Below are 24,264 nucleotides of genomic sequence, written 5' to 3'. Positions count from 1 at the left end.
CCGATGACTCGTCCGTCAAAACTTTAGTAGATGAGCCATCTGAGGGCACATAGGAGGAAGAGGAAGAGGACAATCTTGGCATGAGGGAGTTGTCTGAAGAAATTGATGCCCATGTTGTAGTGATTGATGAGGAGAACCTAAACAATGCTGCTCCTATTGAGACCCAGTGTGCTTCTTCATCGATACCTAGTTTATTTCCCTTGGCCACTACTTTTGCCCCCGAGACTTCTACTGCTGCACCCAAGACCCGTCCACCTAATCTTCTAGCTTTTATTTGCTTGTGTTGTTTAAATTTTTATTACTTACCTTAGCATTCTCAGCTTTATGTATTAAATTGTATTAGGTTCTTTACATATTGAACACTCGTGTTTTCTTAATTGAAGTGTCTGTTTACATTTCCATTTTACTTTTGTGCAACACTTAGACTATTCTTCTTTTTATAATTAAATTTTAATTAAAGAGTGGTCACATGACCGAGCCTCTTTCACATGCATGATCTGATGATTCAAAGTGAAATCTCGTTGTCATGTCTCATAAAATCTTAAGTGCCAATTGATAGTAACTCATTTGCAAGATTCCCTACTCCCTGTCCTCTAGGGGTTTTTGCCTTCAACTTTGCAAACCAAAAATTAAAACAAGGAGTCCTTTACCCTGAAGAGTTTTCTTATAGAGCTAATCTGATTCTTATATGATTGGTGACTGTAGAAAGAATTTATTAAGTGCCATAGGGCTAACCTGATTCTTACAGGACAAGGCCATATTTCTGCCCTTAGAGAAAATTTAATAAGGTTTTCACACGGTCGATGACCGAATTCAGGGCGAGGCCATGCTTCTGTCCTTAGAGAAAGTTTATTAAGCGATATATGGCAATACGTAAAACTTCACCAGTTCTGAGCACTTCATTTGAGTTTACTTACAATCTGAACCACATTCTACAACTCTCCGCCCCCCCCCCCTCCCACCCCTTTTTTAAGGGTAATACCTTTTGAGATTACAAACGTTCCATGGTCGGGGCAGAGGTCGTTCCTCCATGTCTTCCAAGTAGTAAGCCCCCATTTTGGCTGTGGCTGTCATCCGATAGGGTCCTTCCCAATTTGGGGCAAGCTTCCCTGCGTTCCAATCCCTTATGTTCTCTAAGGCCTTCTGGAAAACTAGGTCACCTAACATGAACTACCTGGGCTTGACAATTTCTGTTGGTAATCAGCAAGCCGAATGAGTGACATATCTCGTTTTTCCTCCAACGAATCCTACACCCCCACCATTCGAGCATCATTATTACTTTGATTGTAATTATCAACTCTCATGCTCATTAAACTAATCTCAATCAGTATCATAGCCTCTGCTGTCATAAAGAATGGAGTTTCACCCGTTGACCTTCTTGGTGTGGTTCGGTATGCCTATAGAACGTTCAGTAAATCCTTGGCCCAATTTTCTTTTGCCCTTTCCAGCCTCTTTTTTAGATTCACTATTGACTTGTTCGTTGCTTTTGCCTACCCATTGCTCTGAGGGTAAAACAGTGATGAATACTAGCTATTGGATACGGGTCCACAATTAATTTGTAGGTGGGCTTCCTTTCAATCCTGAAAAATTGTGCTTCAAGCTCCCTCCCTCTCACCCAAGATCTGCTTCTTCGTAGGCCCTTTCCACCTCTAAGCCTCTTTTCGCTCCCCCAATTTCCCTTCCCCTCCTCGCTGCTATACCCTCCTTTTTCTCTATTTAACACTGTTCTCGATATCTAATCCTATTCCCTCTCCTCTCTCTCTCTCTCTAGAGTTCTCTCTCCCCTTCATGAGTGCCTCTCTTCCCTTTATATAAACTTTCCTAAGTGGGGTATCAATCATTATGGTCTCACTACTTTTCATGCAATCCCACTTCTTTAGAGTCTCTAGGAATCTTCGTTCATTTTGAGGATTCTCTTGAAACTTGTTCCAGGCGTTAAACTCTCTTCGGTGACAAAATTTCCCAAAGGCATTATCCATCCTTGGTTACCGACCCAATTGTATTCACCCCTTACTCTGACTTCCCTTATCATCCGCCAATATTAAGCCGACCACTTAAGACCTTCCCCGAGTGATTGTCCCTTTGACCCATCATCCAAGCTTCTGGGCTAGGCCAGCTGTGAAAGAGCCCATAGTCAACTTCTTTCACATGGGCCAGACTTGACCTCTTTAATTGGCGTTGGGCCATACTCTGGGTCTTAATAGGATGGGTCAACATGTGTATTTTGGGCCCAATTCTCCCACAAAAAGTTTTTTTTTAATTGAATTAAAATTGTAATTAAATTAAAACTACAATTTTAATTAAATTAAAAGATACAAAACTAAAAAACAAAACAAAAAACATAAAAAAAAAAAAATACAAATACTATAGCTAGCCCAACAAATTCAAAATGAAACACAAACCCACCCAAAAAAAAAAAAAAAAAATCAAAATCAAACACAATATGCTCACATGCAAAAATTTTTAAAAACAAAAATAGGAACTCCGCCCCAACATATTTAGCCATCAAAGACCAACCTGCAAAAAGAAATCATTAAATAGATTTAAAATTTTTCACTACTTTCTTGGTTCTATTAACAAAGATATTATCACACTTGAGAACTTGGAATAGACCAAAGTTGACAGCAAATAAGGAATAGACAAAAACAATCATTAAATTCTTTTTAAATGCTTACCTACAACTATACAACTAATGGCATCAAACACAATAGCACTCCTTCTTCAATCACAAATCCCATAAGAGTAGCACCATCTACAAATTTGAACAAAATCAACTAGCTGCAGCACTATTTGCAAATCCAAAACTCACTAACATTAACACCACCACAAATAAAACAGGGGAAATAAAATTAAAATGGAGAGGAAGAGAAAAGAATAAATCCAGGTGTGAAGTGAAAGAAGAGTGAAAGAGATAAAAAAAAAAAAAAAAAAAAAAAGAAAGAGAAAAGAAGAAAGATGGAGGAGTCACTACAAAAAACTGGGACGGTTTCAAAAGCGCTGCTATAGATCTTTTTAAATGCAGGCTAAAAATGACCTATAGCGGCAGTTATCAAAGCGCTGCTATAGGCCTTTTTTAAATACAGGCTATAGCAGTGGTTTCAAAAAAGAGAGAGAAAAGAAATCTGAAGAGGCGTGGAGATCAGGGAGAGATAAGGGAGTGGGGGTACGTGGGGGTAGGTGGGCTTTGAATTTCGAATGGAGATAATGGGGGCACGTGGGGTTGAATTTTAAATGGAGATAGTGGGGGTAGGTGGGAGAGCGTAGGAATTGGTTTTTTTTTTGAACTTATAGTGGCATTTGCATACACTGTTATACGTCCTTTATTTTAAGAGAAATGATATATCTACAACATTTTTACAACAAATCTTAAGTGGCAGATTGTTACTGGTTGTTATTGTTGGGGCAAAAAAGTAATCTTAGTGTTAGGTTCAAATTTGAACCTATAACAACTAACCACCTATGATTTGTTGTAAAATTGTTGTAAAAATGTTGTGGACATAGCACATCTCTTATTTTAAATTTTTTATTCTTAGTTCTGAACATTTTTTTAACGTTTTTTTTTTAAAATTTTTTTTGAGCTATAGTGGTGTTTGCAAACACCGCTATAGGTCCCCTATTTAATTTTGTTTTCCTGCCTGGACTCTTTTTTTAACATTATTTTATTTTGGTGCTGGGCTGTAGCGGTGTTTTACCAATGCCACTATAGGCCCTTGTAAGATCAGGATCTATAGTGGAATTTCTAAAAGGCTGTTATAGGTCCCTCATTTTCTTTTTTGGGTTGGGTTATAGCAACATTTTACAAACGCCACTATAGGTCCATATATATATAGTTTTATAAAAGGACCTATAGTAGCATTTATGAAACGTTGCTATAGGTCCCTCATTTTCTTTTTTTTTTGGGTTGGGCTCTATACTAGTGTTTTACAAACGCCACTATAGGCCCTTGACTTACAAGCGCCTATAATGGCATTTGTAAAACATTACTATAGGTCCTTCATTTTCTTCTTTTGAATGGGCTATAGTAGCATTTTACAAATGCCACTATAGGCGCTTGTAAGACAAGAGCCTATAGTGGTGTTTTTAAAACGTTGCTATAGGCCCAGTGTTTAAAATTGCTACTATAGAGCCCCTAAACGCAGCTATAGATATGCCTATAGTAGAGTTTTTAGAAAACACCACCAAAAAAACGCTGCTATAGGCAGCTTTTTTTTTTGTAGTGCACCCTACATAAAGCTGATGTTACCCATAATGTAAGGTAGTTTTTCTTTTCCCAATCTTCCAAATGTAGCTTATTGTACCATTTTGGGGTCCAACTGAATATTCTAATATGAGGTTCCAAACATAAATGTCTTAGTTTATAGGGGACTTAGAGTGTAAATACACGAAAGAACCAGAAAACTTTCCTAATTTAAAAAACAAAAATTACATAAGTATCATGAAATTGCAATTTGTGAAGTAAAATAATAAGAGAGAGAGAGAGAGAGGCTTGAATCTAAACCAAACATTAAACACCCAATAATAAATATTATAGCTATTGAAAGTAATTGCATAAGTGTGAGAGTCTTCATCTTTTATTTTTTTTATTTTTTTTGAGGAAATTTTAAAAATGAAGACATATAGATTGCATATTTTATTACGTAGGATTTTTTTTTTTTTTTTTTTCTATTCAAGATTCCTGAGCATTTTAATGACAAAACAACCAAGTCATTTGATTCAGATGGTTTTATGAACTTCATCTTCAATAATAGGGGCTTTGTTGAGCCCTTTGTCAAATTTCAAATGGGGGAGAAAAAATAGCGTGTTATGGGCAGACATATGTTTTATCGCCTTAATCTCAATCTTTAAAAATATTTTGTTCTATACTATGTTACTCAAATTGATACTTTATAATTAATATATGTTAACAATTTTTTATTATTTTATTATTTTTTATTTTATTGAGAAAACGATTGTAGGACTAAATTAAGGGGTCAGCCCATTCCATTGTAGCGCTTATAGTTATACTTATCATTTTACTGTTGTATTTGTGTTCCAACATATATTTAAACATATCCTATCATATGAGAAAGGTGAAAGCTTAAGAGTTGAAATTTTCTATGGGAATAATGTTTACTTAAACAAGTTTTTTTGCTGATATGCATATTAACATACTTTGTGCTTTATACATTGTTCTATAATATGCGAAAGTCATAATTCTTGGAAAGGTTCCTAGGTTAGGTGAATATGCTAACATCAACATGTTCAAAAGTATGATGTTCAACATTCTAACTTGTTTAGACATCCTAAGTTATACCATATCTTTCCTCCATCCACGCGAAAAACACTTTCATTATTTGAATATTCTAAGTGGAAGCCTGAAAAATGATATTGCACATAAAAGATAAACAAATAGATATATATATAGTGTTAAAGTATTCACTTACACCCTCCAATACCAGTGTGGCACATCATATTCTTACAAATTAACAAATAGATGCTACCCTCATTAAACTTTAATTATGTTCAATAACTAAGGTAAAACCGATAAAGCTATTTTAAATAGCCTCTTATATGTATTTATTCATTTTGCACAATACCATCTTATTCTACCAAAGAAAAATATGGCTTGACCTTTTAATAACTTGCAAAATAGTAAAATTGATATATTCAAAGTTTTCTATCACTGTCACTATATTTGGGAAGAGATCAATGAATGAAATGAAAGAATTATCTTAGAATGTTCCTCTCATCCTTTTGTTTACGGTTTTTAATAAATTATTCCCTTATTGAGAGTGTAAGTGTAAAATAATAGAATGAATAAAAGGGAATATTTATTCTCTATTTTCTCAAAATCTCAAAATTTCATTTTCTCAAAAATTGTGAGAAATTAAAGAAAATGAAGTTAATTTTAATGAAAATTTCACAAAAATACCCCTCTAAATTCAATCATATATTTTAAAATATAAGTATAATAATAATATTGTTACATTCCAGTACTTTATTTTAAAATATTAAAACAAGATTATTTAATTTTGTTCCATTATTTTCTTTTCTTTTTCTTTTCATTACTTAAATATATTTTATTTCTATTTTTCTATTATTTGTTTTATTTTTTTATAAAATCCCAAAATGATGATCCAAAATATAAAATCCAATAAGGGTTTTTTTTTAATAAAAAAAAAAAGTATTACGAGGAATTCCAATAAGGTTACAAATGAGTAATCTCTTATGTCCAATCTACATGCTAAAATTGTCAAGTTAGAGGAATAACATAAAGAGTACAAGCAAGATGCCAAAAGAGTTATTCATTAAAAAAACAAAAGATGCCAAAAGAGCTTAGACAGTAGAAAGAGAAGGGTGCATGTTCATAATAGCAGAAAGAGAGAGCAGGTGAAATTTTTGATATGACGTTTTGGAGCGATATAATTCAAAGAATCATCACTCATCCGATGTGGCCTCTCTCACTCATGGGTCCCTCTTTTGTCACCTTCTTATGTATCTCCTTCTACCACCCTACAGTTCTACACCCCCCATTCCTAAGTCCTACCCAATTCCCTCTTCCTTCTCTCTATATATATCTTCTTTCACCTTTCTCCTACACCATACATCTCTCTCCCTCTCTCTCTCTCTCATATATCTTTGTTTCTCTAATCACAGTTTTCCCAATTTTTTTAGCACTTGAGCTGGTTTTGCTTATAAATTTTCCTTTCTCAGACTACCTCTTCTTGCAACCACAATAAATCAAACATTCCACAAAGAGCATATATAACGTTAACATATACACATAAACCACAAAACCAAAAACAATCACCTAACATGGCAGCAGCTGTGGCGGCAGCAGCAGCCGCAGCCTCTCTGAGCCGCTACAACAACAACAACAACAACAGTAGTTCAACCTCTGCGACCCAAAACCACCAAAACCACCACCAGTTAGGCTTAGTGGTACCTCCAGTAATGAGTCGCTATGAGTCCCAGAAGCGGCGAGACTGGAACACCTTTGGTCAGTACCTAAAGAACCACCGTCCACCGCTGACTCTCTCACGGTGCAGTGGTGCCCATGTCCTGGAATTCCTACGCTACCTCGACCAGTTCGGCAAGACCAAAGTCCACACTGAGAACTGCCCTTTTTTTGGGCACCCAAACCCACCAGCACCATGTCCATGTCCATTGAAACAAGCTTGGGGTAGCCTTGATGCTCTCATAGGTCGCCTTCGTGCTGCCTTTGAAGAGAACGGTGGGCAGCCTGAGACTAACCCCTTTGGCGTCAGAGCTGTGAGGTTGTACCTTAGGGAAGTCAGGGATGCTCAGGCTAAGGCTAGAGGGATTGGCTATGACAAAAAGAAGCGCACCAGGAAACCACACGTCACTACGGATTCGGAAGCCTGTGGTTCTACTTCTATCTAGTTAATTCTAGTTATGGCAGTTATTTTGGTCATGATGCACGACACAATATTTGTCTTGTGGTTGTGGTTGTATTGGCCTTTTTCTTTGGATATAAAGATATTATTATGTACTAATATTAATTTGGTCAAATTATTTCACTTCTAGTTTGACATATCTGAGAATTCTAAGTACCAATAGAATGATAAATAAAACTTTATGACATTCAAGTTTATGACACGTTCTTCAAATTTAATAATTTATTGAACTTATTACCGGCGTTGACGAATGATTAACGATGTAATTAATTTAGGGTTATATATGATTTGGCTCGTGTATAAGTTACCTAGCAAGTAGTAGCAAAAATTAATTTGGACCCTCATGCACTTTTTTTAAAGGAATTCTTCCTATGCTGTAGTGGTTTCTAGTTTCTCTACTCCTCTACTTTATTTTGCATTCTAACGATTGTTACTCTCATTTTTTTTGCTATTGTTTAGTTTATTTTTATTATTATTCATGAATTTTATTACACTTTTTTATACTATGTATAAATTTTACTGTACTATTTTAGTTTTATTTATAATATTTTTAACATTTTTTTAAAATTTTAACAAAATAAGCTCTTCCCAAATAGACCATCATCCCAATCATTTTACCCTTCTCTACCAACAAATAAAAATGTTACTAATTCTCTCCATGGAATCCATGGAAATAGGAAAGAAGCGCTCCAAAAAAAGAAGGGGGTTGGTTTTCACTTATCGTGGGATATGATGATAAATGAATGCTAACATTGCTTTGAATGGTCACATCAAATCATTTAAACCTCCACTCGGATTAGATGAGCGAAGCAAAGCTAGCTAACGTGGGGATGAGTAGATCCAAATTAATCATCATTATCCCAATATTATTATTTTATTTTATTTATAATTACCACATAAACTAAAAAACTAATAGAAAATACGGCAGTTTGGCATAAAAGTTTAAATATATGTTTTTAGATTTTAAACAATATTGCATGTATTTTTACGCATTTTTTTATTTATATATATTTTCAAAAAATACAAACAACATTATTTGAACAACGTTACCAAACAACCCCTACATTTCTTGCCCTCTCATTATTTTGTGGCATGTTCAATACTATTTAAATTTAATGTTCGTTTTCTAATGTTGCTTATTGATTTTAATTCTATCCTCTCAAGTGTCAAAAACTAGTGATAACTTGGGTAACATACTAAGTTGTGGAGCTAGAAAATTTCTGTAGAGGCCTAGTTATATATATATTAAAAAATTAAATTCAAAGAAATACCTACACACAAAATATATTTATAAAATAATTTAAAAAAAATGTTATTTTCTTACATATAACAAAGTATATTATTTAACATTCATAAAAGCTAAAATATTTTTAACTCCTAACCATAAAATTAACATTTATTTTTTCTTTTAAAAGGGGAAAAAAATGTCCATATCTCTAATTTTCTAAATGAAAAATAAATAAATAAATAATATTTTTAATTTTTATTAAAAATATTTACTTATATATTTCTATGATATGCTATTATGGTATCAGAATAATTAGAGCAAAATAATATGCTTGAGAATAAGTATTTGTGGAGTGTAGGGGGTAAGAGCTGGAGTTCAAGTCTTCAAGAGGGAGTTTTCCACACATATATACTTAAATTAAGCTAAAATAGAATTTCTATCTTGTATAAAAAAAAATGTAAATTTTTTTTTCTATTTTTATGAAATGCATTAAATACACTTTGAATTAATGAGTTATTTATGATATACAAGTAGGTAGAGGTAAAAAACAATACATTAGTCATCTAATTAAATGTGTTACATGTATTTAATAAAAATCTAGGGGGTCATTATTTAAATTGATGTATTTTATTTTTTGGAGAACAAAAACTCATACACACATATGGCAAAGGAAGAGGGATTCTAAATCTTTAACACAAAAGCACACTACAAACTCCACTAAAAAATTATGGTAAATTTATATCTAAAATTACATTTTTTAAAAAACCAAAAATATAAGAGGGATGATGAATTTTGAAAAGTAAATGAAGGCCATCCCCTTCCTCCATACCTGACCATACTATAATTGTTGGTTGGTAAATTACCAAATTTTTCAAAATTTATAATATATATATATATATATATATATATATATATATATCATGATAAATTATCAATTCTCCTAAGATTTAAATTATTAGAAAAATGTATATTTAATATTTGATAATTATTCCAGCATTGATAATTAACTGCATGTGGTTAGCACCACCTTCATTATCTCATCTCTACTGGAAATCTAACCAATGCATGCGCTAATGCACTAGCAAGAATGATCTTTCGCTAATCTGTTCATCTTATTGTTAATGATCCTTCTCCTAAACTAATTTGTTCCTATTGTAAACAAATATTTTACTCATATCGCCCCCACATGCTTATCTAATAATTCAAAATAATGTAATTAATTTTGTTTCATTCTGTCCGGAATGATTAGAAAATTTTGTTCCAGTTAGATAATAAAAACAAATTACCCCTTTATTCAATCTCATTTGAAATTTCAGTTCATTTCAGACCATTCTATTAAATTATGGTCGAAATGTAAATAGATAAATCATTATTTTGTTTCCTAAACCCATTCTTTTCATTATTTTTCCTACTTATGGAATTTTATTATTATTTTCAATTAAGAATGTGTGTGGTTTTTTTTTCATTTACTAAAATCATATATGATTTTTTTAAATAATACTTTTTTTTTTATTTACTCAAAATCTCATATATGATATGTTATATAAGATGATATATATATATTTTGATAAATATGTAAGATGATATTAAGAATGCATATCAAATGATTTTGAATTAATAATTTGATATTCAATGATACTATGTGTTGAATACTTAGGAATAATAATAATAAAAAATTTAGCTATAATTCCTAAATGGTATGTCAAAATAGACCGACATTGAAATTTTCTGTTCTAATAAATGAATCGAAGAATGGAAGTAACAAGTTTACCTTGAAAGTATGAAGGCCTATATATTGTTATTATTTTTTTTTCAGCTTCTATTTATATATAGAAATATTGAAAACGAGAACTTTGTGCAGTTTCTTGATGCTCTGTTTGTTGTAGTGGCTAGTATTTCTTCTGGGTCTGATGAATACATTTTCCCATTCATTAAATTATAAAAATAATACTAAAGAAAAGGAAATCATTAAGAACTTGCAATTCCCCCCCCCCCTCTCTCTCTCTCTCTCTCTCTCTTGTATGTGTTTCTCTTTCATTATTTAACGATTATTTTTAATGAGGTACTTTTCTTTTCTCATTATTGTTGATAGTTTAAAAGAAAGTATGAATTTGGGATAAGAAAAGTTCTAAGGAGGTCACTTATCACTTATCAGTGAGACTACTTTTCACGTCCACACAATTGCTTTACGGAAGACCATGACCTTACTATAAACAAAGTAGTGGCGTAGAAATCTCTACTTTATTTGGAATAATCATATCTGCTTTAATTCATCTCAAACTTTAATCATTTCTCACTAGTGCCATCTTGTCCTACAAACAGGAAAAAATGGCGGTACGTACTTCATAAATATTTTTGGTTCCCTTTGTTGTTTTTTCCTAGTAGCATAAAGAGTAGCATACAAATGCATGGCATGGCATGGCATGGCATTGGCATTCATATACAGAAATTTACACGAATGACTGCAAATTGAGAATATCATATTCAAGAATATTTAGAGATGAATTCTTTGAACATAATAATGCTGACATGTATAACAATTGTCAACAAGTTTTGAACTTTTTAGCAATGTAACACTGAAGTCTAACTAGATGACTATGAAATAATACATACCCAATTTAGACAGCCATTTCTCTTTCTATTTTCCATCTTTTGAAGTTGATAAGATGTCAAATAATTTTAGGTACAGCTTAAATTTCAGATAGAATACTACATACATAGAGAAACAAAACACAACTGTTGATGTATATGACATCATTGATCCTTAAAACTTCCAAATTAGAACATTCTAATCTGCCATGAATCCTACAAGGAATGGATTGGTTAGAGTCCATAACTATAAGCAAAAGTCACATATTTGCTTACCTCATTATCAAATGTTTGTGTGGGCAGACACATGCCAAGCAGGCCAGCACCATTTAATATTGTTACAGCTTAAAGACAGCTGGTTGATAAAAAATTAAAGAAAAAAAAAAACCCCAAATCTGATTCACATTTGGATAGAATGGCAAATTGATTCTGGTAAGATATTGGATTAGGTTAACCAATGATTGGCTCTGGTCCTCTCTTTAGGCAACAGGGCATAGTGGGACTAGAATTTTAAATTTTGTAATTATTGATCACATAGAACACTGCTTTGGTGAGACTAGATCTAGCCTTCACAATTATAATTATTGATTAGGAATCAAGACAGTATTCACTAAAAAAAAAATTTAAAATATGCACCACAGAAAGAACTATGCTTGTACTGTATCCCCATAGTGTTAGGATTAGTGGGTTTAAGCTTTGCTAAGTAGTAGCTTTTTTCTTTGAGGATCATTTAAGGCAGAATATTGTCACTTTACTTTTATACATGTAAATATTGTCGCTTTTGTTGATGGATAAGCATAGGGTAAAAAAAGAAAGGGGTGTTGATCTTTACTCATTTTAATCTGGTTTCATATTAGTTTGCCTTACTCTAGTTTGGCAAACTAAGATTGTTGCATGCATAAGACTAGTTAGCAAATTAAAGAAATCTCTTTGGAACATCATTCTAGAGTCTTCTTGAGTAGTAAGTTAGTAACAAGAGATCAATCAATCTCCACCGCACAGGCCAAACTGTAAAACCTATCAATTGCATTAGAAATTACACACCCACCAGCTAATGGAACCTAAACCCAACAATTCAGACCAATCCATGGTTGAAACCGTTTTAAAAGGAAAAACATGCAATCCGGTCAGATTCTCTCAAACCTTTTTCAATTAGCAAGTTTATGGAGCTATGTAGCACATGTTCTACTGGCTACTGCTCACCAGTCTTCTACAACAGTTTTAGCATGTGGGACAGGTAGTTGACATCAAGACACAACCTACCTCTATAGTTTTCCAATAGAATGCCTAACCTAGTGATGTAACTTACCAATAGGAAATTATCAGAGTGATTTTAGGGTTCAACATTTTCTACCCTCCAGGCTAACATGTGCATGAATCACAAAATCATTATCTGACCTACCTGGGTTCCAATATCTTCTCAGTTTAAGATTTCAACAAGTCTAGTTACCCAAAAATTTCCACAATCTTTTTCTTAATTGCTGAGATAGCATTTTGTATTTGGTGCAAAATAAAAGTGATATTAGCAATGGAGACCATGTGAAAGTGATGCTGCACCACTCATAACTTGGCGCATCAACAAGTTGTGGAAAAATATTGTGTCTATTAGTTCCTAATGTGGATGGCAGTCCCGTTACGGTGGTGATCAAAAAAGTAGAACAATATGTTTGCGAAGAGAATAATATGTCTTGAAACAAATGAGGGTCCATCTATTTATACTCTCTCATGGTTGTTGGTGATAGACGTGTCTTTTCATGAAGAGATATATTTTATACAAAAGATATAGTTGTTCAATAAAACATTAGTTTAATAAATCATACTAATACTTTTGTGAAGAAACACATCCACCAAGCGGAATTATTGCATATGTGAGATTGCTCCATATTGGTGCCCATTATCACCACCACACACTAATAGTGTCCTTAGCATGCTCGAAAGATTTTTTATATGTGCTTCTAACATCACATCACAATCAAGCATCACCCACTCTATAAAGATGATGAGTAACAATACCACTGATGTTGAGTAATTTCTAAAGATGATAATTTCTCTAATTTTATATAATTCAAGAATACATATCAAAGAAATGACTAGTACTGTTTGTTTATTTGATAACTATATCATTCTATAATACGTGCCCAAAAAATAGGGGGTGCTTAAGGCATATGTGGGTATCCTTATAAGTAGAATCAATTCATTAGTTTTTTTTTAAAACATTTTTTTCACACTGAAATACTTTGTGCCAGAGTAAAGCATTTTCCAAAAAGTAGGAACCCTATTACAAGTGTAGAATTGAAGTTTTACAATGTCCTCATATTAATTTTGAGCAAAAAAGAAGAAGTCCCTCTGTTGATTAATTTCTGCAAATGTTTAAATGAAACTGAAAACACAGTGCATTGATTGCATGAGCCAATTCAATTTTCATGAATTTCATTAGACATTATTAATGATTTGATTCACAGCTTTTGGAAGCCATTTGTCCTCACTGAAAAGTTAACACAGTAACATCGACAAATTTTGTTATCACTTCACAACTTTGTCTATGCTGGTTTTATCCATGGCTCAGATTTCCAATAAGCAAATAATAACTGAATAAGGGTTTGGAAGTGTCAGGGATAGAAGAAGGTATGTTTTCCACAAACCTAAAATCAGTTTTGGCCCTGTCAGAGGTCTACTTCTTACCTTAATATTTCTTTAAATATCCATTACTAAACTCACAATGAGTTCCACGGTAAAGACAAACTAGTAAACAAATTACATAAAGCTGAATAGAATTTTTATTTTCTACTCTTCCTTAAAATTTACCTCTAGGACTTGTATAACCAATGGTCAACAAAATTTTAGTGAACTTCAAAACTGTAGAAGAGAAGGATCAAAAGTTTCCAAGTTCTAATTGAAACTCAATATAAATTCAACAACAACTCAACAGACCGTAAAACTAATTTGAACACTAATACTTTCAACAAATTTCCACATTTTGTATGTAGAAAGTATGCCTAATTTCAGAAGCCAATGGTAGCTCACATGTGAACTAGACTCAAAACAAAAAGAACCAAAGCCCCAGCATGGACAAAGCCCAATTACCAATATGAAGCATGTTTGACCAAATGCAATCCATAATGATCCACAAATACATCATATGCAGTCCTCTGAACTCCACCATCAAAATAAAAGGAAAAACTTAAGTCGATTTTTGCTGAAAATTTGTTAACAATGGGAAATTGCTGAAGGCTAAGAGGCTATGGACGCTCATAAAGTTATAAGCAAGCTACAGTACTAAGAACTGATGAGACTGATTAGGCAATGAAAATTTAAGGAAAATGTGTTAGAAGGAAGTCAATCTCTATAAGGTTATCCCAGTTTGACTTTTAAGACATTATAATTTATATACTATACTTCTGAATTAAGTGACAAGTATGGAAACTTCCAATGTGGTGGTAATATATAGCACACTAAATTGCATATGCACATAATTGAGATACAATATGTATAGCTTCTTATTCTATTTGGGGGGGGGGGGGGGGGGAACGACACTAGATTAATTCCATAAGATGGACAAATATCAGTGGTGAAAATGCCTGCTGGTAATATCACCAGTCTAATTAACTATTGCATAGCACTACAGTAACCAGAAAGATAATGGATGATTTGCAAGACATCAGCCCATTGAATGAAAAATTGGCAGGTTTTTTAGAAAGTAGCATTTGACTCCAAGCTTCTGGGCAAAGCATCAAATAAAGTTATACAAGATTATAAGGACAATGAATTGCTTCTGAAAAATCAGAGAGCATCAAAGAGCTATGAGTGAATGTTAAATCAAACCTCTAGAAGCAGATGATGTTGAAGGAAGTCAAGGGCTTTTGTCCAACTTCACAGTAGGACCTTGCTTGAGTTCTTGAGTAGAGGTTAAATTTGCTCTCTATAAAATTTGAGCCTCTTCAACAATAAGCAGGAGTTGAAAGTAGAGTGTCAATATCTTTGGGCCATGTTGCATCATAGAATAACACAAGTGGGTGTACCTTGAGATAAGAAATGTGGAGAACAAAAGGAATAACAAGCCAAGAGATGGAAAAATTAATATTCCCAACAAATTGTCAGAGGGAGTAGCATTGCAAATTAGCTCACTGTAATTTGGCTTTCCAATCGAAACTTTGAAGCAAGCTCCATAAGAGTAAAGCCAAAGCTTATTAAGGCCATGGCCAACCCTATTAATTTGATGAAAAATTTGGAATGAATTCTGGCCCAACCATTTCTTCCACTTATGTCATCATCTATGTAACTGAACTTAAAGTAAAACACAGCACCGTTGATCTCAAAGAGGACCCTAAATGTTCACTAAGGAGCCACATCATAGATTGGTATACTCTTTAAGTTTTGCAAACATTCTTTTTTGTTTAGTCATTATCTTATGGTTTCAACCATTAACAATCACCATGCCAAGTTGAATCTAATATTCATAAATGAGAAAAGGAAACGAAAGAAACAAAAAAGAACCATCTCACCATCTTTAGGGGACAATCTCAGGTCTTAAAATGACTGCTGTATAAATTATTTAGGTCACAAAGTTCATAATGAATTTCATTTTCCATATTATTCAAAAGTACAGTGTTTTTCTTGAATTTCAATGTGATGTTTCCACCTTCCTGGGTGACGAAAGTCTTACCTTGGAGCACTTTATAAAGAGAATCTTAACATAAGGCATCATAATAACTCACCATCAATAGATAAAAACAGAAAATTCACAAAATGCATAGAAACAGCAGACTAATTGATGGATCAAGATAAATTGTTTCACGTGTTCAGATAAGCATAAAATTCATATTGGATATATTAAAAGTAATATATTATTTGTTTTCCATTAAATTGAGAACACAATATCATTTCAATTTGATACAGGTATATATAGTTAAGATCAATTTTTGTGTTTATAAAATAATTATATACAAGATTGACAAATACAGTGTAGATAACAAAATTTGAATTTCTTGTATCACAATCACAGGCTTCTTTTAATCATAGAAGCTCAAATATATCTCCGTCGATAAGATAAGAAGGTAGAAGAGCACAATTCAAAAAACAGCAATGCCCTCACTTACCTTGGCAAGACACCAAAATGAAGTTAGATATTAGTTACTGTTGACACTCTGATAATAAAAATTGATATTTTTCCTGGTAATCACAATCCCATGGTTTGTGGGTGCATTGGAAGGTAAAGCTGAGGAACATAGCCCTCTTTTCTTAGCTCTAGAAGAAGATTATTCAGTAGTGAATAGATCTCAGCAGATTGTGGATGACTTCCATCTGCAGCAGAAAAAATATGGGTGATGTTATTGATATCAATCCAGCTGTACCCAGGTACCTTCTGAACTTGTCTTTCTTTCATCAAACTCCGTATCTTAAGCACACTCCCCCACTGTCCAGCATCAGCATGTATGTTTGAAAGCAACACATAGTAGCCAGAATTTTGTGGGTCTAAATCAAAAAGATGTCTAGAAGCTACTTCAGCAAGTTCAACATTGCCATGGACTCGACAGGCACCAAGCAATGTCCCCCAAACACCAGCATCTGGAGCGAATGGCATACTCTTTATAGTTTCAAATGCTTTATTCAACTGACCAGCGCGTCCAAACAAATCTACCATGCATGCATAATGCTCCATCCGTGCTGGAATTCCATATTCCTCAGTCATGCAACGGAAGTAATGAGCTCCGTTGTCAACTTGGCCCGCATGAGCACAAGCAGAAATTATTGCAAGAAAGGTGACATGATCAGGCTGAATTCTGTTTTCCAACATTTCATGGAATAGAGTGAGAGAGTCCTTGAGATGACCGTGGTTCCCATAAGCAGAAATTAAGCTATTCCAAGAAACTTCATTCTTCCCTTGCATCATGTCAAACACAGAGCGAGCAGAATCCAAGTTTCCACATTTAGCGTACATGTCTATCAGTGCGCTCTCAGTAAAAAGATCAGAGCTGAATGCACCTTTAATCATGAAACCATGGATCTCTTTCCCATAATGGAGTGATGATAAGGCTGCACAAGCAGATAGTGCAGCTGAAATGCTCACACAATCATACTTGGTTCCTCCCTTCCCCATTTGACGAAAAAGATCAATGGCTTCTTCTGGTTTACCATTCTGGGAATAGCATGTGATCATTGAGTTCCAACACACACTATCCCTTTCTGACATCCTTTCAAAAGTATGATGAGCAAGATCCAACCTTCCACATTTAGCATACATGTCTGTTATCGCGCTTCCAACATGACACCTCCCATCAAGCCCATTCTTGAGTATGTTACAATGCAATTCCTTCCCCAAGTTCAGGGCAGCCAAACCAGCACAAGCCGGCAGAACACTTGCCAGTGTTACAGAATTCGGTCTCATCTTCTCTTTCAGTAACCACCTGAAAATGTCTAAAGCGTCACTATTCATTGCGTTAAGTGCAAGCCCTGAAATCATAGTCGTGCAAACAACGACATCAGCTGTGCTACTTTGGCTAAAAAGTTTGCATGCCATCTCCACTTTCCTGCACTTTAAGTATATATCAATAAGTGCACTCTTCAAGAATACATCCAAAGGCACATCATGTCTTACTATGTAACCATGAATTTCCTTACCTTGTTTGAGACATGCGGATTCAGTCACTGATGGAAGGAAACTTGCAAAGGTGATCGAGTCTGGTTTGACACCAATAGAAATCATCTCACGAAACAAATGTGAGGCCTCGCCCATACACCCATTTTGTACAAATCCGGAAATCATTCCATTCCAAGTTACCAAATCAGTTTGCGGCATCCTATCAAATAGCTCACATGCATCAAACAGTTTCTGGCATTTCGAATACATAGCTAACAATGTGTTAGCCACAGGAGAATCCAACTCCAACCCACACCTAATGACAAGTCCATGAAGCTGGGTCCCCAAAACAACCATTGCTTCTGAGGCACAAACGGACAATATACAAGCAAATGTCACTGAATTGGGCCTAATGTCACTATATCTCATTCCCAAAAACATTTGAAGAGCACTACTACTATCTGCATTTTTCACATAACCATTAAGCATAATATTCCACATTATACAATCTTTATGAGGCATTTTATCGAACAAATAACGCGCATCACCGATACAACCATTCTCTGCATACAATTTGATCAAAGAACTACCCACAAACACATCAAACTCAAAACCCGTCAACCGAATTGTTTGATGAACTAACTTACCCAACCTTAAATTATTCAAACCAGCACAAGCCTTTATCACACAAGGAAAAGTATATTTGTCAGGAGAAATACCACAACCCAACATCTTAAAGTAAAACAACAAGGCAAAATCAAACCAACCCATCATTGTAAACCCTCTAATCATCCAATTCCAAGACCAAGCAGAAGACTTGAGTTCAAGCTTATAGAACACGTTCTTAGCATCCACAAAACTGCCACAAAGAACATACATGCCCAAAAGCTTTGCACCCAGAAGACCACTGTTGTTGCTATAAGTATATCCACTGACAATGACCTGGGCATGAACCTGTCTACCTTGTTGAAGAACAGAAGGGCCAGAACAAGCTTGCAAGATTGATTCTAACTGGGTTGGCGAAGCATGTTGTTCAGCGCTCGAGTAAAGCACACGTGAATGTTCAATGTGGTTACAGTTGGTAATGGTGTGTATGAAGTTGGGTGATGAGATTCGTGTGAAGCGTTTAGACATTATTGAAAATAGGAGTTTATGGGAGTAAGACATGTTCAGTGGAACAGTAAAGCATTGTTGTTTGTAGGCTGTCTGCTCTTCTTGTTCTTCTGTCTAACTACCCAGAAAACAGGCAAAATTTGCCAAATAGCTTGTTTTTAGAAAAAATTTTAGGAAAGCACCAAACTAAAGAAGTTATTTAGTTAATTCTTTAGAAACTCGAGTTTGGGCTGGAACTTGGAAGTTGAGTCTAACAAACTCGACTTCCAAGCAAGATGTATCAATATTGCTTGGAAGTTGAGTTTGTCAAACTCGACTTTCAGCCCAAACTCAAGTTTGCCAAACCTGACTTCCAAAAACAGTTTAACTAACTAAAAAATTTCAAATATATGTTATTCACCCACTTCTTTTCTAAAAAATGTATTGTTAAGCAAATTTTGCCAAGAAAATATAAGCAAATGCATAAATGGAAATGCATGTAATCCCTAGCAAGTACCAATTATTCTTGTCATATTATAATTTTAAGTGGATTAATTATTATCAACAGAAAATGTTAATAAAACATAAACTACAAAATTTGGTTGTAGGATTAAACTACAACCTTACTTAGTAAAATAAATAATACTATATGTTTTGAAAATCTAATCATTAAATTGTATGTTTTTTACTCTCTTAATACATATGTCAAATTTTGTATCAATCATATATTATTTACTATATGATTTATAAGCTTATCTTTTATGCATAATTTTAAACTACAAAAACTTGAAATTTAAATAGTTTATTGAAGACATATCTATTGATCTTTAATTTTTTGAAATTTTGCAAGTATGGAGGATATAAGAAGAATGTGTAATATAATGATAGATTTTTCAATAATTACCTCCAATAAAAAGATATTGAGTAAGGTTGTAATCTTATACTATAACTAATTTTGTAACTAAACTTTCTCTAAACTTAAATACAAAAACATACTAGAAATTAATAATATTGCATATAAAAAAAATGTTTTTTGGACAAAAAAAATTATAATATATAAAGAAATAATTAATATCTAAATTTTAAAAGAAACTCCATTAAAATTTATCACTTTTTGTTTTGGTTGCTGAATCACTAAAATTTATCACCTCGGGCTCTAAAATGTCCTAACATAAATAAAAGCCTAATACGATGAAAAATTATACGCCTTCAGACTTTTTCTTCTAAATTTGGACGAGCATAAGTTATGAATTTTGATCCAAGTAGCGTAGGTTTATTTTATGAGTGTACTTTATCACAAAAAACAGATCTGATCTTTTTACAAATCAAAAACCAGTTTTTTTTTCTTTTGATTTGTAAAAAAGATCAGATCTGTTTTTTGTGATAAACTACACTCATAAAATAAACCTACGCTACTTGCATCAAACAAAACAACACTATTCATGACCTTCTTTTTAATTTCAAAATCTTCCTTATTTAAAAAAATTCGGATCTATATCTAAAGAAGATATAAATTTGTTTTTGTTTTTAAAATAATTCAAATAAGTTTTTATGTAAAAGTTCAGATCTGCATCTAAGGAAGATGCAAAATCAGTTTTTATTTTTTAAAAATTCAGATTTGCATCTAAGTAAGATGCAAATCAGTTTTTGATTTTGAAACAATTCAGATTTGCATCTAAGGAAGATGCAAATCAATTTTTAGTTTGAAATAAATTCAGATTTGCATCTAAGGAAGATACAAATCAGTTTTTGATTTGAAAAAAAATTCAGATTTGCATCTAAGGAAGATACAAATCTGTTTTTTATTTGAAAAAAAATTCAAATTTGCATATAAGGTAGATACAAATCAGTTTTTGATTTTGAAAAAAGATGTGATAATAAGCAGACTTTTGAAACTCAAAAAGATAGACCATGATAACAAAAACATCAAGAACATATTTCAACAAAACAAATATTGACAACACATGTTACAAGTATTAGAAATTAAAACTAAAAGACTATCTACATCATGCATCATCAAAATAAAAAGAAAACAGAAGAAAATGGGTAAAGAAAAACCACCTCTTGCATGGGCATACTCTTCTTCTTGAGTAAATATTTTAGGGTTCAAAGAAATTTGTTCAATTATCTTTGAAACCTAAAATACCTTACTTACAAAAAAGAAATTCCTAAGGCTAAAGCCTCCAGAACGTCTTTAACGTAAGGGAGAGAATAATAGAAAGGAGAGTTAGAAAGAGGGGACATCCGAGAGCATGAAAAAGTGTGTTGAATTTTTAGATCCAGCCTCTAATTATAGAGGCTGGGGGTTTGAAAACCTAGCTAGATGATCAGAATATGAACTGGTACGCATCCTTATCTCTAAAAAATCGAAAAGGATGAGCTTCAACTTAGTCCAAATGCCCCTAGGCCAAACCTCGAGGTTGTGCCAATTGACACTCCAAAAGTGCCGAATGCCAATCCCGCTTTTGAGTTTTGGTCAGTTTTGGACTCCTTTGTTGAGGTTTTTTGAGCTGGGAATTGTACTTAGATGCGTTTTCAATCTATATCTTAAAAATTAAACTCTTTTTTGGATAATTTAGGTCTTTTCAACAACAATTATCTTGAAGATAAATACTCCGAAAGTTTGGATTATCCACAATTTTATTGTTATTCAATTATCCTCTTTGATCCCATGCAAGAAAGCCTATTTTTAACACTAACTAACAACCAATCACAAAATTATTTAATTAATTTTAATTGTCTAACCAATCAGAATTAATTTCAATTAATCATGTGTGGTTGATTCTAACTAGACACAATGCATATTGACTATGCAAACTTGATCATGCGATATCTTTTGATCCGACGGTCTGATTTGGAAACCAAACATACCACCGCGAACGTTAGAATCTCAAGATCATTTTTATGATATGCAATGAAAAAATTAATGCATGCAATGCAATCATGAATTTTGGGTATACAATTGGTCATTCCAATCATATTCCTTGATTAAATTATGGGTACAAAATCGAGTGTCTACAGAGGGCAATGAGGAAGAAGAGAGAGTAATGAGGAAGAGGAAGAGGGAGAAGAAGAAGATAGAGTAACCGTCGAGTTACCCTTGACTAGTTCTTTTGTTGCTACAAGCCTCACCAAATCTCTTCGTTGGAGGATATTTACCACTTCTTAGTGAGGAAAACGTCGCTTAGGCTGGTGTCTAATATGCCTGATTCAAATAGGAATTGGAAGAACATATGTTTTTTTGTTAAGGGGACGGATTGGGTGTGTAGGCCTAAGGAGTGGGATAGTACGCCTGGCAGGTTTGACAACACCTAGGGCATAGTAAGGGAGTCAGGTGTGTTGTCTGTTTTTATTCTTTCCCTGTCTATTTTGTTATGTATCTAACATCCCTTCTTTTTCTTGTTTTCAGCCCAAGTGCGTCCACAAATTAGCGACGAACAGTAAGTTTTCATCCATCGCGTTTTGGAGATTCCTTTTAAACAAAGGAAGTGGAAGGACTTAGTCACTTTTCCCAGCCCTAAGCCGACTCCAATAGCCCGATGGCTGCACACTTTCTCCCGTCGACGTAAGTCTTAACCTTAATATTTTGTCCAGCCTGTCAGTACTTTTTCTAACATTCCTTGTCACCCTTTCACAGAAATGGTCGCAGGTAGACAAAGGGCAATGGAGAGGAAGTTTGCTGTAACGCGTAAGCAGCAGGGTGGGGCTTCAGCATTGATCCCCAAGGTGGGTGCTAAGGTGGCACCCAAGAGGAAGAACGACGGCAAGGATGACCATCCACCTAAGAAGGGGATGGGCTCATTTTTTGGGGACAAGCAGCAGAAGCTCCCTTCGCCCTCTTCTTTCCCTCGCCACAAAGTCAGGAAGGGTTTGATGATAGGGAAGAGCCCATTGCCTCTGATCCCTTCCAAGGCTGATTACACACAAAGATTATGCCGTCGAGATGGTCGATTCGATCATCAAGGAAACGGATCTAGACCCTTATAGTGAGCAGTCCTCAGAAGACTTGGGGGCATTTGGTCTCTATGATCTGTCTAGGGTATGTTCCCATAACTTATAGTACTTTTTATTTTTCTCTATTCTCCTTCTGATGGTTGTCTTTGTCTCAGGTGTTAGTGCAAATGTGAACCCTCTAGGATAGGTGCTTGGCCAACGAGGGGGTGATCTGTCGATTCTGCAAGCGTTAGGAGATTGAGAACAAAAAGTGAGATCAGTATAAGGAGGTCATCTGTACCCTTAACAAAGAGCAGATGGTCAAGCTTGTTACGCTTGCGGAGGAGACCAGTTTATGCGAGGAGGCCGAAAAAGCAAAGGTCAATCTAACGGCAGAGCTAGCTGCTCTTCGCGATCAAATGGACAAGGCCAAGGCTAATGCCGTGGTAGAGTTCCGCATCTCTCAACCCTTTTTTGACACATGTGGCGTCTACTATGGGGACGGGTTCGATGACTGCCTAAAACAAGTGGGGTCCATCTACCCTGATTTGGACTTGTCCCAAATCATCATAGATGACACCGTACCACTGACCCTTGGGGGAGATGATGCCATCAGCAATGTGATCGATGATTCTATTCATACAGTTGAGCAAGAGGTGAAGGATGACGGTGTGGTCATTGCTCAGCCTATGCTTGAGGGCCTCGACGCTCCTATAGTCTCGTCAGCTATGGATCCGTCGATTGAGGATGGCCCGACTATTGTGAATCGGACCGTTTTCGATGCTCCTTTGTCTTGATTTCTACCCTTGTATTTAAATTTCCCTTTTATAGGTCTATTTGTAAGACAATGATTAATGCCCATTTTTTGTGGGTTTTTATGTAAAAAAATTTCCTTTCTGGGTTTACATCTATTGCTTATGTCCATTGCCTATACTTGTTACATTTTTATTTTTATTATAATTATGTATATGCCCCCGTTGCATTGGTGCCATTGATATTTTTTTTTTATCTCTCTACCCCATAGGTAGGGCTTGGCATGACTTGAACTTGGGTATCCGTCGGTATTCTTGGATGTCCATCCCCCCATACGTAGGACTTAGTACAATTTTTGAGACCAGGTACCTGTTGGTATTCTTGGTCGTCCGTCCGCCCTGTAGGTAAGACTTCGTATAATTTTTTAGACCAAGTACCCGTCGGTATCCTTGGTCATCTGTCCACCCCGTAGGCAGAACTTGGTATAATTTTTTAGACCAGGTACCCGTCGGTATCCTTGGTCGTCCGTCCACCAAGTAGATAAGACTTGGTATAATTTTTGAGACCAGGTACCCATCGGTATCCTTGGTTGTTCATCCACCTTGTAAGGTAGGACTTAGTGTGGTTTAGATGATTCATTGAAGGGTAAAGACTAGAGCAATATTTCTGATAATCCATCAGTAGAGAAATGTTTT

The 24,264-nt window shown here is 34.5% G+C and overlaps 2 protein-coding genes across 2 annotated transcripts; one reads left to right on the top strand and one right to left on the bottom strand.

Moving 5' to 3' along the window:
- Positions 1 to 6,539: 6,539 nt before the first annotated feature.
- Positions 6,540 to 7,534, top strand: LOC142636421 (protein LIGHT-DEPENDENT SHORT HYPOCOTYLS 4-like). Its single transcript, XM_075810656.1, has one exon. It carries the CDS (start codon positions 6,796 to 6,798, stop codon positions 7,381 to 7,383), a length of 588 nt encoding a protein of 195 aa, XP_075666771.1. The 5' UTR covers positions 6,540 to 6,795; the 3' UTR covers positions 7,384 to 7,534.
- An 8,596-nt stretch (positions 7,535 to 16,130) lies between these two features.
- On the bottom strand, positions 16,131 to 19,043 carry LOC142634392 (pentatricopeptide repeat-containing protein At4g21300-like). Its single transcript, XM_075808682.1, has one exon. It carries the CDS (start codon positions 18,956 to 18,958, stop codon positions 16,391 to 16,393), a length of 2,568 nt encoding a protein of 855 aa, XP_075664797.1. The 5' UTR covers positions 18,959 to 19,043; the 3' UTR covers positions 16,131 to 16,390.
- Between the last annotated feature and the right edge of the window lie 5,221 nt (positions 19,044 to 24,264).

This window comes from Castanea sativa, chromosome 5 (genome assembly GCF_040712315.1).
Source record: "Castanea sativa cultivar Marrone di Chiusa Pesio chromosome 5, ASM4071231v1".
Taxonomy (NCBI): domain Eukaryota; kingdom Viridiplantae; phylum Streptophyta; class Magnoliopsida; order Fagales; family Fagaceae; genus Castanea; species Castanea sativa.
This window is presented reverse-complemented; position numbering and strand designations above follow the sequence as displayed.